At 45.0% G+C, this 16,033-nt stretch overlaps 1 protein-coding gene across 3 annotated transcripts in view; it reads right to left on the reverse strand.

The window, feature by feature from the left end:
* Positions 1-5,848: 5,848 nt before the first annotated feature.
* The window catches only part of LOC119652524, a 122,833-nt gene continuing 112,648 nt past the window's right edge, over positions 5,849-16,033 (reverse strand). For all 3 annotated transcript variants that reach the window (XM_038056723.1, XM_038056721.1, XM_038056722.1), the window contains 5 exons: positions 15,767-15,993; positions 15,374-15,695; positions 8,397-8,667; positions 8,219-8,339; positions 5,849-8,149 (listed from right to left, as the gene is read on the reverse strand). In XM_038056723.1, coding sequence (XP_037912651.1) covers positions 6,024-8,149; positions 8,219-8,339; positions 8,397-8,667; positions 15,374-15,695; positions 15,767-15,993 — 3,067 coding nt within the window. In that variant the 3' untranslated portion in view covers positions 5,849-6,023. The remainder of the gene's footprint in view (positions 8,150-8,218; positions 8,340-8,396; positions 8,668-15,373; positions 15,696-15,766; positions 15,994-16,033) is intronic.

Raw genomic sequence — 16,033 nt, forward strand, 5'->3', positions numbered from 1 at the left:
TGGCCGCCTTTCCACGCACCAAAAGTATCAAGCCCATATGCTTAGCGGCTTTCCATTTCACCTCCAAATGGATTGAGGGTAGATTTAAGATAGCTTCGAGTACCGCGGTCTGCGTGCTACTCATTACTCCAGTAACACTTAGGCAACCGAGCCTCTGAATCTGCATCAGCAGCTTCCTGCTATTAGCAAAGTTCAGCCTCGACTACAAGACAATGCATGTATACATCAAAATAGGTTTTATTATGCATATATACTACCAATGAATCCTATTTGGTGAAAGTCCCCAGGTCTTTCCTATTGCAGTCCTCCAACATTAGAACAACCTGCAGGATTTCTGGTTTTGTTTTTGAATGTGGTGCTTCCACGTTAACTTGGAGTCAGGATGTACTCCAAAATATTTAACTTTGTGCACCAGCTGGATTTACACCCCCGCTAAGGTAGGTACCGTGCAGCTGGCCCACTAGTAATAACTAGTACAGTCATCCTAACGTTCACCATGAGTTCATTATGGAGGTACCAACTGTGCGTTACATTCAGGCGGTCACATACCATGCCCGCAAACTTGCCGATAATTATTACGGTTAAATTGTCCCCAAATGCTTGTACGAAGACCTTTGTGTCCTCTAGCCTTAACAGAAGAGAGGACCCATTTCTGTGGACATCCTTTAAGACACCTTGCCTCACTAGACTTCTGTCCGACCAATATGTAGACCTTTCTCTCTCCGGCATGCGAAGGATCCAACTGATTAACTGCGGGTCGATTCCATTCTGTCTTGCCGCATAAAGCATAATCTTCTTTATCGGACATCGTCTTCTCAATTTTTGCCGTTAGCTTATGGAGTGCTATCTCCGTAGATTTGCTTTTCTGGTAGGCATGTTGCCTACAATAAGCTGGCCACCTAAGGATATAGTAAAAAGGAATTTAGATTGATCGGTCAACTGTTGGCTACGTTCTTTCCGCTTTCGCTTTGAGGTTGCCTTAATAGAGTTGGTCTCTTCGCAAAAGTGCCCCCATGGTGATCATTTAGCCGACCTTATGCTCTTCTTTAGAAGTTTTTGAGCCCCTTTGTGCCGAATCCAGCCATACGTTAGGGGTCGGTTGAGGAGCACCCTCGAGTTGCACCATGGTCTCTTACCCATCTTTGGCATCGTGGGCTCTATTCGAAAGCTTCACTCATGCTAGTGGAGGTTTCGAGGTTATTCTGGACTCCAAGCTGTTCTAGGACCTCAGCAACATTACGCTCTTTTTGGAAGTCAGAGAAAACTCTTTTAAAACAATGGTATAAACAAATATGAGAAGAACAAAGCTCGTGGGCACTCAGCACGTCCAAAGCAGGAAAGTCCTGATGACTGAGGCTGGACTCTCAAATACAACATTTTGAGCAAAGGAGCTTCGTCGTGTTCGAAGGCCTACAAGTATAGCGGAAAACTCTGCAATCGTCCAAACAACAGGTGTCTTTTCATTTTAAAAATTACCGTTGTGCCCAGGACATCAGAAGGTAAGGACCTTTTTAAGCCGCGTGATCTGAAATCCAAGAGGTCACCTAAAGCATCGTTTTCCAAAAATGCGAAACATAAGGCTTCCCATCTGTGGGCTTCCTCCTCACAGCGGGAGGCAAGGTCATGTGATGTGAGACTTCCTCCACGTATGGATTTATCACGGTGAAGTTTTTGACAATGCTGGTTGTTTTATCAGGAACAGTAATTTCTATGCTTGTATGGAATTTGTTGAAAGCCGTGGTTAACATCTTACTGGCAAATTGGTTGCCTCTACTAAAAGAATAGAGATGAGGGATGAAGACTTTAGCATTCAGAATTTACCTCGTTGCCAGTAGGGTTACTTCGAAGGAGGACTTGAATTGGGGGAGGGGTCTAGTGAAGCCAAAACATCGGCTCAGGGTGGAGGCCGTAAGAGATTCTATTCTTATTCTTAGGTTATTTGGGCTGAAAGATTGTTGAGGAGGCATAGTTAAGGAGCATCTGACCAACCATAAATATAGTTTGAGGGGCTCCCTCGGGTGGAGACCCTAGGTGGCCGCCATTGCAAAACTGATCTCCTTTGATCCTTTTTCAATTTGTTAGTTATGCAGTCAATATGGTGTTTTACTTCCGGGCAAGCAAATATCGTTCTCCCCAAAAAACTAACTGATTTTTTATGTTCGAGGAAGGCGCTGTTGATGCTTAGCCTAAATGCATTTGGGCGGACCCTTGAGAAGGCGATGATGCAGTGAAGGGATGTACCTGTTGGCGAAGGATGTCTTGGGACTCCTCCCTGGAATCTCATGTTATTAAGATGAGAAAATCATCGGCATAGTGGAAGATTTCTTCTTCATTGGAGCACTTCTCATGTAGGGCGGAAGTCTAGATATCGAAGAATACCGAATCCACAAAGCATCCGCTATTGTTTACCGAAATCTGATCAACGCTCGCAGACAATTTCCTGTTACACACTATTTTCATGTCGTTTCATGTCTGAGATCAGTTTCATGGAGAGGTACTCATCCACCCTCTCATAAACCTCCCTAATATCAATGGATGAGTCGAGGATATGCTTTTTATGGCTTATTTCGATAGAGATATATAAGAAGATGATTGAGGCATACCTGCTATGGGCGAAGTAGTTTTTAAAGAGAGTGTGGTAGTCCTCAAGGCATTAGTTGAGCCTGACTTTCATCACGGAGTTTAACAGCTTATAAAACACATTTAGGAGTGGAATCATCTGAATATATCATTCAGCGCCTCAAGGTTAACCTCTTGCACTGCACTGATCAACCATCCGTACCAGGCACAGTGAAAAATCAACATCATTAAACTGCTTAGAGGAGGATGATTGAGTGACATAAGGGGATATCTGTGAGAAATAGAAAACGTTAGAACCGGTGTGGTAATGGTTTTCTACGAGGTTCAGGAAGTAGAGACACTTCGTGTCGCCCCAGGCATCTGGAGCACCTTAGATCCTGGAGCGGTTTGAAAAATTTCAAAAATTCTTTAAAGGAATTGAAGCCTTATTGGCTTCCTTCACTGGTCCAGTTGTCGCTTGCCTCGACGAGGCTTAGGAAATTGTTCCTGTTCGCAGTCGCTCTGAAATTCCTGAAATCCAGCTACTCTGCCCAAAAGAGAGGTTTTAAGTACATACTCCAGCAGGGATCGACCTCCGGTGGGAAGGGTGATTGTAAAAAGCTTATGACGAAGGTGACAGTGTCTGATGCTGGCCGCTTTGATTTGGGTGACCTTGCTCCTGTGGGTAAGGATTGACCGATGGTTGCTGTTTGTGGTCTTCTTCTAGTGCAACCTAGAGCCAGTTGGCCCATAATGAAAGTAAGAGTGTCTGGATTCTGGACGCTTTGATTTGGGTAACCTTGCTGCTTTGGACGAAGATTGGCCGATAGTGGCTATTTGAGATCTTCCTCTTGAGCATCCCAGAGCCAATTGGTCAAGCTTGAATTTGACAGGGTTATGTCGGGGACCAGCAAGGGATTTGAAAAATGTAGCTTCACCATTGGTTAGAAGACGCAATTTGGAGCTGCCAAAAATTTCCTCCAGGGTGTGATCCTTAGGGGGGTTGCTACGGTGCTCCCAGCATGATGGAGCTCTCAGTGAATTCAGCGCGGACATTCAGCTCCCCTGCTAGAGGGACATTTTGTCTGATATCTAAAAAATTGATTAGTTTATTGAGTACGCCGGTGAAAAAATTGCCATCAGTGAATGGAGAGAAATTGGTAAAGACTGTCGTCAGATTAGGATTAAGATTTGCTGTTTTTGCAATGATTGCGTCCATTTCCATATGATATTTGATTTTACTAAAGCAGATATCCCTGCTGAAAATGATGGCAACTCCACGTTACCCGTTTTTGCTGGACTTGCCTATTATATTGTATACTGAAATCCGGTATTGGGAGGAGTTTAAGTTCAGCTTAAAAGTTTCTTCAAGCGCTATGATGACAATGTTATTAGAATTGGTATAAAGCAGCGTTTACCACCTGTTGCCACTTTCGTTCACGGTGCTTCCAGCGCAGAGCTGGGGCAGCGTCTGATAAGTTGCCTTTGCCCTGGACGAAACCCCTAGTCCCTCTTTTTAATGCTTAGATGGTACGCCCCAAACGAGGGATCCGTAGACCAAAAAACGTAGGAGTCAGTTGGTCGCCACTGTGGTATTTTTGCAAATCAAATAAAGGACCGTTTTCCACCAGTTGCCACTTTCAGTGACGCTGGACCTAGGGCAGAGTCTGATGAGTTGCCTCTGTCCTGAACGAAACCGTCAGTTTCCCTTTTTGGCATAAAATTCTAGAGACGATTTATTTTTCGGCAGATTCTGAATGTTGTATTGTAAAATCCGTACCATTTGCCAGCTTGATGAGGTGCAAGTTGCTGTTGGTGTTTAGATTGTTGATAGTGCTAGCGAGGTTATCATAGATGTGTAGAATACCCTGTTGCCTAGGATAGGCTGTCGGGCATTCCTTGCTAGTGCTTAGTTTTTTTTTTTGGGGTAATTTTATTGCTACGATTAGGGAAAAGGTTTTAGTACCGCGCAACACTTGGTTAGCACTGGCTAAAGAGTTCTTCGAATGTATCCCTTCCGTGAGCCCCAGGAATGAGAATGTAGAGTTTGAGCATTTATCTGAGTTAAGGTCCTTGGAGAAATTGGTTTCCTATGGTGGTGTTTTGAATGGGTGCTAGCTGAACTAATTTGAAATGTTTTTCTCAGTTCGAGCATGCGCGTTCTCTAACGTTGCGATCAGGGCTGCTGTACAAGGGACTTTCCCTTGGCAGGTCTCTTCACATTTGCCTTCTTTGCCGCTGCTTAAACATCTTTCATTATTGGATTTGCATATTTTAGTGGTGTGGCCCAGATTCGGCATTGCTGCCTTTGGAATGAAGTATTCAACGGGCACCCCCGGGGGTACTCGAAGACGGCGCGGAAATTCAGTTTCAAACGCGGCCATTTTTACTGAGGTGCACGCAATGTATTCTAGGGAGTTCTCAGGATTTTGCGGATCTCGTCCTCTGTGAAAACATGGGGGAACTCTTTCCGAATTCCGAATTGGTAGACGAAGTTTTGTGGTATAAAGGGGTTTAGAAGAAGCGCTTTGATTTTAGAGTTTTGGGCAAAATTATTTGCGTTTTCAGTTTCACCCTCGTGAAGCCAGTCTTTTTGACATCCCGAATGCATTTTATCTTGAGGCTCCTAGTTAATTCAAATTCATTCTCCTGCCACCCTCGATGTGACTTTATTTGCCAGCACAGACTGCCTTTTCTTTAGCGTTTCAAGATCGTAAATCATCTCGTCCGGTTGGCAGTTTTCTAGAAACTTCAGAAAGTCACCTTTCAGTATTCAGTATTCCTCTTTTAGGCCAAGGTGAGGTTGAACTTTGTCTCTTTGTGGGAGGTTGTGGATCTACCTCTGATTGATCTAAAATCTTCCTTCTTATTCATTTTCTTCTTAGGCTTCACCTTTACGAGGACAGATATCTGCCCCTCCCTTGGAGGCCTGCAGGAGGTCCGTCGTGCTGCCTGGTCAGAAACTCACAGACTCCACTAGCCGGAGTCTACTTGAGCCGCGATCTGTAGTAGAAAGGATACAAAAGGCACGTTTGGAAACTGGGCAAGAGAAGCCAAAACCAGAAAAGCACTCCTCGGGTGGGCAGAAAGGTCTCAGCAGAAGTAAGAGACAATAAATTGCTTCTAAGGTTTAGAGAAGGATATGCACCACGAAACCCGGAAATAGACCTGGCCAGTATTTTTTAAAACAGGTGGAGCGAATTGTCAGAATCAACTGCCTTGACAGATACATAGATCTTCCTAAAAGCTTCCAATAACTGACTTCAAAATGGGAGAAAAACGTCCATAGTCCAATTTAAAATTATCGTTTATTCTACCGAAAATACCATATTTCTCATTTGGCATAAATCCATCCACATGAATAAATATTAATCGATAAATTACATTAAAAACCATAACAGATACATGACCTCAATAAAAATAAATATAGTCTATCCATAAAATTCGTTTCAGTATTATCTGTTTCACATTTCTTTGGTATCTTTCTCATTTTGCGGCAAGATATTTGCACTTCTCGATTTAGACAGTTTTTTGAATCCCGACCAAAATCCTAAACTACTATGTGAGCTACTTGATTTTTGAACTTTCTTGTCATCCTCTTCTTTTTTCACTTGATCCTGAATGGCCATAGCATCGGCATGAATATCCACAACAGCCAGGCTTTGACGACATAGAGCAGAAACGGCGCTGAACTTGGGTGGCTGCTCCTTTACACCACGACGCATTTTCACTTTTCGAAATTTCGAAGCGATGGAGGAGAATCCAAATTTTGAAGTCTTCTCCGATGGTGGAGGAAGCGAAAGGACATAGTCTTCAGAACAAAGAGCGTCATCTGGAACGGAACCAATAAAGCCTACACTAGCACTTTTCAGAAGGGGTCCCTCGTGGACGTTATTACTGGCCGTACTACCGAAACTGGAACTGCTCAAACGATTATGCCAGTTCCTTTCTTTGATGCTGGATGCCTCCCAAGTCGAACTTCTTTGGATGTCTCGCTTCAGGAACTCTTCTTTCGCCCGTTGTATTTTCAGGGCTCTTTCTGTCAGAGGAGTCTTTGGTCGATCTGCAACTTCCGTCATTGGGGTAGACGGTGCAGAATGTGAGTACACGTCTACGATGTTCTCATACTTCCTTGTTATTTTCGGGACAGTATTGTCCGATTTATCTGGGAGAGACCAGGATTCGCTAGGAGTACTAGACATACTTCTTCGGTAAATATTCTCACTGGCTTTTCCTGTTTTTAATCCCATTTTTTTAACTGCTCCAGTTTTACCAAAGAGGCTTGTGGGCTTTTCTTTATTCTTTTTATATAAATGTTCCTTTTTCTCCCTCTCTGGAGGTGTTACAGGTGGTTCAATAGGAGTCGAAGGAACCTTTATTGCTCTGAGACTATCACAAGCTAGGGATGAACTAATTGGACACTCTTCATCGTTTCCTTGTAAAGACCCCTTTCTGTCTGCTGGAAGAACTTCTGCGCTGGACGCTTTTGACATTTTAGTGCCAGATAAGGGATAGTCCACGTCACTAATATTTATGACTACCAATTCATTCCCCTGAATGTTACTAGCGCTGACTGACTTCACCACCTTCTCGGAGTTATTTTGAAATTTGTCATTCTTTGACTTAATCCTTCTTTCCAAAACAGGCGACCTAAACACTATTGGAGAGACTGATCCAGATTTGAATGTATTTTTGTTGGATTTTTCCACGGTTTGGTTATACCGTTGAATCATTTTGCGGATTGATGGCGAAGGTTCCTTAATGGGACTGGTCTTAACATCCAGTCGCCGATGTGCGTTTGGAGATTGTGGAATGGGCGGAAGCGCCGAAGAAATTGGAGTTTTTGATTTTTCACTGTCGCATATACTACTCTCCCGGCTAGTACGCTCTGATGTGCTAGAATCAATGTCCTTAGCGACTGCAACTCTTGCGTCATTCCCCGTGGGTTCGTCCACCGTGGTATAAACCTTACGCTTGGTTTTCACGAAGATATTTGCAGAGCTTGATGGGGGCTCCGAAGAAGCTTCTAATAATTCAACGCATAATTCCTTGGGAGATATGAGAACATTTCTTTCTGCAGAGCATTCCTGCTTCACCTCCTGTTCAATCTTTTGACCGGGTTTAACTTTCAATATATAGACAATATCCTCGCCTCCGTAATTTTCCTCCTTTTTGTCTTCAGCACTTGGTCTTTTTTCCTCTTCAGTAGCTCGTTTAGCTCTGCTGGTCTTTCGTTTAATTCTCCTGGGTGCCTCAAGGGTTACATTTATGGAATCTTCATCGCTATCACTTTCTGTTTTACTATTTTGTCGGGATCCCATTTTTCGTAATCGCATCTTCTTCTTGCTTCCGTTACTAACAGTTCGATTAACTTTCTTGGAGCATCCTTCTCCAGGATCTAATCGTGATTGGTCGACGGAAGAAAGCGCTTCCTGAACTACAGGACTATCGATCATAATACGTGGTTGATTGATGATCACTTCCGACTGGAAGACTGTGGGGGTTGTACAGACAATGGCACGTCCAATTCCATTTGCTTCTTCAGAAATAATGTTTATTTCTGGGATTGGCTCGTTAACTTTTTTAGTTTCTAAAAATTTAAAAAACAGGGAAAGGGATTAAACCCATCAGAAATTTGGTACCTTATTTTTTCACTTACCGATAATTTTGCAAACCAAATTAATATTCCTCTGAAGACTGGACAATTTAGTATCGATTATTCGGGATCTCTCATGAAACTCGTCATTATTGAAAGATTCAGTCATCATGAGTGAATCAAGCTAAAATATCAAGGACCAACTCAATCAACCACTCCCACCAATTCAACAGCAACTTACCATCTCCATTAGCTCCTTAATTTGCCGTCTAATTGTCGAGAAAGTTTCAAGACCTTCTTTTGTACTTCCTCCTCGAATAAATGGTTCCAAGTCTGGTAGGGATTCCTTCAAGGAATCCAATACAGACTGAACGTGACGGATGTGCTCCTTATAGCCATCATCTTGTTGGCTTTGTAAACGTTTAAGATTACTAACATTTTGTAGCGCTTGAGTCGATCTTTGTTTTGGTGAGGCCGAAGGTTCGTTGAAAGGAAAGTTTGCTGATCCGGAGCTAGAAAAATGACCATGAATAATAAGTTTGGAAAACCTTTTTGTGAAAAATTCAAAATCGAATCCAAAGAAGACATGGCTTGGAAGAAACTTGAATAATTATGATCCAAATATTCCTAGACAACACCAATCATTAAAGTCGGGAATCATTTGCATTGTACTAATAAGCCAACAGGGAGAAGAGCAAACCAAGTCGAGATCATATTATCAAAGAGCTGTGTGGCCAAGGATAGAGGCTGGTATGGCTCTGACATCAGACGCTAAAGTACTGGCAATACCGGAAGCATGTCGATCACTGGACCAGGATCTGAGTCCAAGCGCAACATAGCCATTCTGACTGACAGCCAAGCGACCATTAAAATCTTGTACTCAGCGGCGACATCCTCATGGGGTAGTGCATGAAAGTCCTGGGGGTTCAACGTGAGTACCTGCCGTGTAGGCATAATCCCATGGTCCTCTTCGGATACAGATTAATTTGGGGACCACAATCAGAGCCTCGCCATGACTGGCACAGCGGTACTGGTTTTGCAGGTTCTGCTTTCATACCAGTGGATGCAAGGCCTATCTAACACCTCTGCAACTAAGGGGTACGGCACCTGAGTTGTACAGCACAACACCAGGCTTGACCGCCGACCACAACCACCATGAAATTCCCACAAGGGGGCCAACCGACAATAACCGGGCCGAGAACACATCATCCAAGAATTCTCCTGAAGCCCGTCCCGGTTCCCTTGGTACAAAATAACCTCCGGTGAGGCTTCGTGGCCAGAGCCACTTCAGATGAGTCCCTTGCAGACTCGGGTCTGATCGCCCTCCTCGAGTACGTGGGGATAACACTCCCCAACGGGTTGACTGGAATTAGCTCGAAGCGGAGAACCGCATCAAAACCTTTCCACCAGGCAACAACCGCTCTGCGTACAATACAACACGACGTCACACGACAACACTAACATTTATGTCCTGTGTGTTTTAACACACAGAACTGGTGAATCATACTGCAGGGGAAGCAGCGCTGAGATATTAGCGCATCGAAGTGTCTCACTGCTAGCAAGGCACTGGCTAAAATCAAAGATACCGTTCACCACACGAACGCCCATGTCGTCTAGATTACGGATGTGACAGTACGCCGGACAGACACAGAGGACATGGAGACCAGTCCTCTGAGTCTACCCCACACAGAACACAACCCTGACTAGAGGCAAGGTTCCGCTTGAAGAGAAACTCATTCAAGCTACCGCGCCCCGTCAGGAAGAAGCCCATCTCAAGCCCCAAGTCCACGACGGAACTTCCTCTGGCAGACAAATGTATCGTACTTATACGTGATCCGACCTTTCCCACATTCGTTTCATCTAAGCTGTCACTTAGATGTTACACTCACGTCAACACCCTTTTGACTGCAAGCGGTCCTAGCTCCTCCACCTGACCAACACTCACTAAATCGGTTTGCAGCAAAGGTACGCCCCTTCGGATCCTATAGAGTGTCGCACGCCGGACTACCTCCAGATCAAGAGGAGGAACACCCAACAAGACCTGCATGGCGTCTGTCGAGACCGTACGACATACAGGAAGACACGATAACAACGCCACTCGCTGACAAGTGTAGAACAGTTTCCTGCCCTGCACTGTCATCGCAAAATCACACAACATAGGAGACCCATACGAACACAAAGAAGAGCCCCACATAAATGGATCTAGCGGCTCTTTTGCTTAGACCCCATTCACACCTCATCACAAGCCTCAACATACGCATTTAGTCAAGCCTGACTTGAGCTCGCGCAGGTGCGGACTCAGGGACATGCGTTCCGCGATCGTGACTCCCAAGTATGTCACTTTCTGCCGGTATTTCTATGGAACTCCATTGAGTTTAATGCATGGCGAACGACGTAGAGAGCCTTTCAGCATCATCGCAACAGTGTTTTCCGTTAACAACGTGACATCGACATTCAAAGACCACGCGTTAACGATGCGCATGTACTCAGTACCCTGCTTCTTGAGTTCAAGCCGAGAATTCCTCTAAACAAGAATGAGGAGATCATCCGCGTAGGCAACACATTCAGCAACGATCGAAAGCTCATCCAACAGTTCATCCATCATCAGGTTCCATATAAATGGACCTGCGATAGATCCCTGTGGCAGCAGCGCCCCACGTTCACCCACACATGCTCATTGACACCTTGGATGAATGCTTTTCTACCATGGAAGTAGTTCTTCCACAGAGCTAATTTCTGGCAGTCACACTCACAAAGCTTTGAGCTTAGGTAATCAAATGCCCTTTTGAAATCTACAAAGATTCCAAAGACGTATTTGCTATGACAACGGACAATAAAGTTCTTCATATACATTAAGGGATCGTCGGTGGACCTACCAGTACGGAAGCCATACAGTCTGTCAGACATCAGATGAGATGTTTTCACCCCCAGTCGCTGGACCATAATCCTCGCCAGGACCTTGCCAAGGACCGGGAGAAGACATATCGCCCTGTACGATCGAGGACTACTCCTATCCTTCTCTGGAGACTTCAGGAGCACAACCAACCTGGCAGTCTTCCAGAATGCAGGAATATACCCCTCCCGAAAGCAACACTCAAACAAACACTGGACATGAGATGGAATGGCTTTGCACATCTCGCCAGTCATCCCATCCCAGCCAGGTGACTTCCGAGACCTAAGCCTTGCCATACTCCCCTCAATCTCACAACACCTCAGGGGAGGGAATTCTTTCCCTCCCTTAGAGAGACCGTCAAGAGACACCGAAGACTCACATCTCGGAAACAGTTCACTCAGCGAAGCGCAAACACTATCACGCCAAGTCGGCAAAGGTTCACCGTTCACCTTGATGCTGGCTATGTCATGGCTACGTTTCACTCTACAGATCCGGTAGACCCTACTCCAAGGGTCATCACAACGCTCACCAACGAATCGCCTCCAGTCTTCTTCCTTAGACTGCCTCAACCGATCCTTATAAGACAGGATACCTCGCCTATAAGTGAGTCAACATCAATATCAAGACGGACAACACTTAGAAGGCGCGAACTTTGGAATCTCTTCCCCAGGCGACGGACTTCCCTCCGCTTAATACGGAGAGCATTCGACATGCTTCCGAGCTCTTCGTTCGGGCTTCGTAAGCCATCATTGACGCTACACATCCACTCATTCAACAGCGCAACCTTTTCATCCACGGTGGGATAGTGCAGAAATACGCTGAACAGTCTGGGAGGCAGACTTAATGTCATCCTTCTCTGGGTTCCCTTTCATAGGACATAGAAAGAAATAAGCGGGCTGACGGACTGGCCAAAGAGGCGCTGCTCTTGACAGTCCTTGTGTGGATACAGTCTGTGTCCTGCTAGCAACTGTTAAGGGTGAAATCTACTCACCCTACTTAGCAGCCACGGACCTCAGAGGGCGAAGGCTCACTACCTGTGCCAAGTCGAGGAGGGTTTGGCCGCGATCTACACAGGGCACTGTCTTTTCGGGAACCATGCCGCCAGACCCAGCCAACTCTGTAATTCGCGGAAGAGAAGAAAAAACCGTCAGGAATTCCTTAGCGATTGCCCAGCTCTAACTAGAGACTACGGACGTTAAATAAACCCTTCTTTCAGAGAAATCTCTAGCTGTGTGGTGGGAGAACTGCTTTCCTTCATGAATGCTACGGGCTGGCTCTGAAGATCAGAGCCGGCTGAACTATACCGCTTGCTCTTACCACACCAGTCATGGGCTTAGAAGTTTGTGGCATCAAAACCGCTCACCAGAGCGCCCTTGGGCCCTCCGAGCAACCACTGATACCTACCTACCAAACTAAACCTTAGCTTTTCCAACTCTTCCAGCTCTCTTCCCTTTGCCTATTTATTTTCTCTCTTTACCGTGTAGAGGCGACTTCAAGTCAATTCACTTTCGCCAATTATGTTCCCCAGGCTCATGTTCGTCTCCACCGCCTTGTTGACATTCTCCTAGTAAATTACCGTACCCACATATATGTCTTCATGGTTTAGTTGACTTCCCTCAATCTAAAGCAGGTGGAAAACCACAAGTCAGATCGTTTCTAGGGTAGAGAGTGACAGACTTTACTATTACCGTCATGCCTACGGAAACCATACTCTCAACTTCGAAACGATGTCCTCTTTCCTGGAGTTCAACAAGCCGGTACTACACCAGTGAACCAGGGGGTATTAATACAAAAGCAACCGCGTCAAGCACTCAGGGGGTACAGATAAACTAACGCTTACATTTGGTCTTCAGTTAAACTTAAACCATATCTGACACGCTTGCATGACTACTGTAGGCGCAAATTTCCTCTCATACTGCAGGTCGCTCATCGACGTCAACAGTTGACCAATGCCTCTACTGACTTCACTTCAAAGAAATTCATAACTAACTCAACTAATGGATGTCGAACATCAGAGTATTTTCCAAGAATTCATCAACCTTAAGGGGGCAGACGATTTGGCAGTTGAATCATCATCGTTCCCAGTGACCAAGAACAATATTTCTAATAGCTTCGTCCGCTCTTTGAAGTTATGTGTGACACTAAGTTTCAAATGGATACGAAGAAGTACTCCATCGGAATAGATCAGGTAAGATATCTGAGATCCTCTATCTGCACCGAAAGCACCAAGCCCCCACCACACAAATTCAAGGCTATCATGATCTTTCCCTGTACGCCGACGCCCACTAAACATCATCTTTACCTGGAACTGTTATGGAACTTACTTCATATCTACATCTAACTAGCAGCCACCACTCTGAGAATTTGTCGAACAATTTATGCCTAAGAGGAAATAAAGGTCTCACCTGGACTCAGGGCCGTAGGGAGAAAATGCGGGCTTGAGATGAAAACTATACGGAAAAACGAGGTCCGAGGTAAAGATTTTACGGATCTGGAGAGAAAATTAAGCGGGCCCTCCGATTATCTTTTTTTTTTTTTCATTGAAATTTCTATTCCGCGCCCCAAGAAAACCCCAAGCCCGGAGGAATCCCTCTCCGCTTTCTGCCTCCCTATCAAAGTAAACACCACCTGACGCCCTATTGGCTCTATGTGCACACACTTTTTACTCCCCCATCGGCGCGGGTCTTGAATTACAAGACCACCTAGTGGTGGGGAGATTGCTAGCTTTCTTCTCGAAATACTGTTCGGCATCGAAGAGTGGTGCGTCAACTACAATCGCCAGGTTGTGACGATCTACGCGGTAATAAAATACTTACAGAAGATCCTTGAGGACCTATCATGCACGATCTGCACAGATCACAAACGCATCTGTTACCTACGGAACAACTGTGGCCCCGCGTTGGGCGCCAACTCAGTTGCAATGAGAGCTGGGTGTTGCATCACCTTAGCACCAACACAGTCACCAAGGCTGTGAACCAACTAAACTCCCCTAATAGGTTTGCCAGTCGTGAACACCGACTGCGCCAGATAATATGTGGAACCAGACGGCACGTGTTGGAGCTAATCCGAATGCTAGCAGTTCGAATTGATTGTGGTTAACTATGAGGGCAGAAGTCCCCGCAAAAAAACTGAAGAAAAGTGGCGAAATTGACCGTACAGGTCCACCAACATCTAACTACAACTCCTCTGAAGTGTCCTGTCACCACGCACTTGTCTCCATGCTAACCAGGCGCGGAACATTGACAAACTGTTACGCGTCCTTAATCAGGTCCTTTGGTACCACACCAGAATCCGAAATATTAAGTGGGGAGGGAAGTTACCAAATGTACGCGAGGCTAAAAACCAGAAACCGAAAAATTCATGACCCGGATGTTGCAATCGAGAGGACATTTTAGGCTTCTCATATCCTCCCCTAAGGTCATTCATCATCATCAACGGCGCAACAACCGGTATCCGATCTAGGCCTGCCTTAATAAGGAACTCCAGATATCCCGGTTTTGTGCCGAGGTCCACCAATTCGATATCCCCAAAAGCTGTCTGGCGTCCTGACCTAAGCCATCGTTCCATCGTAGGCAGGGTCTGCCTCGTCTTCTTTTCCTACAATAGATATTGCCCTTATAGACTTTCCGGGCTGGATCATCCTCATCCATACGGATTAAGTGAGCCGCCCACCGTAACCTATTGAGCCGGATTTTGTCTTGCCTTCATTGATGTGCAGCCCAAGATCTCGCTCTGAGGTCATTAGTAGTCACAATTATTATATTTATCACCTTTATTCACAAATAAATACATAAATCAGAACACCCACAAACGCGATCAATCTTTTCATCTATCAACTATTATTCATAGAATGCTTTGAAAGCTTCGGTTGTTATCTCCACTAAACATAGAATCCAAATATTGCAAGCATTTGTGAATTGATTCATGTCTGTACTAATCTCTTATGAGACATTTGTACTGTCATTTCGATCGCTGACCCAATAAGGATTTCGTTTAGTTCGGTTTTGCTTGCCTCCTCGAATGGCGGTCACAACGAAAACCCACCAGGCAGTAAATATGAAGCTACGTTTACTTAGTAATTCCTACGCCCTCTGATAAGTTACCTTTGCCCTGGACGAAACCGCAAATCTTTTCGCCTTTTTAATTAGGTGCTGCCCAAAAAAAGGGGGGCTTTGAATCAAAAAGGGAATTGGGAGTAGGTTACTCTCCATTTAATCCGGTCCGAGATCAAATGGATACCAACTTCAACCCCTAAACGAATTCTCCTACTCTCAATGCATTTAGGGACTAACAAGGGACAATCTCCCCATGATGCGTATACTCACCATAATTCTGCACACGGGATTTCGTATTTATATACAGGAGTCTGACACTCAATGATGGGGTGCATTGTAACCAATGGTGCTGCTGTCTCAACTATGTCGTCTTCAACTTCCACAATAACGGCTTCCGGTTCTTCCTGATTGCCTCCCATTTTACCGTCAAACTCTGCATTTTCACCTTCCTCCAAACCTTCCGGAACGCTATTTGACTCTTTCATGTCATTGAGTGACAAACTTGAGGGTTGATGTGATATTGACGGAACCGAGGGATTCGGCGAAATACTGTCCAATGATAAGGATCGGCCAAGAACGGGAGAGTTTTCCTCTGTTAAGGGAAAAGAGGAGAATTTATAAAACCTAAAGGAAAGAAGGATCTAGATCAAATATACAACTTACGTGGCGCATTTTCTTGCGCTCCATTGCCAACGTCAAGGGGTCTATATCCTGGATGTAGAAGAGCAAAGGTGGAAGACTCCGGCCCAATACCTTTAGCCTTCTCCCACTCATATAGTTTTCTTGTGAATTTCCTGGATATTCCTTCAAACTTCATAACGCCTTTCGATGTCTTCACTTCGATTTCCTTGGCTGGAGGATCGGTGACCATTGCTTTTAATTTGGATAATCTACAAAAGGACGAAAAATGAAATCAGAGGAAACAGCATT

This window comes from Hermetia illucens, chromosome 3, assembly GCF_905115235.1.
Source record: "Hermetia illucens chromosome 3, iHerIll2.2.curated.20191125, whole genome shotgun sequence".
Classification (NCBI taxonomy): domain Eukaryota; kingdom Metazoa; phylum Arthropoda; class Insecta; order Diptera; family Stratiomyidae; genus Hermetia; species Hermetia illucens.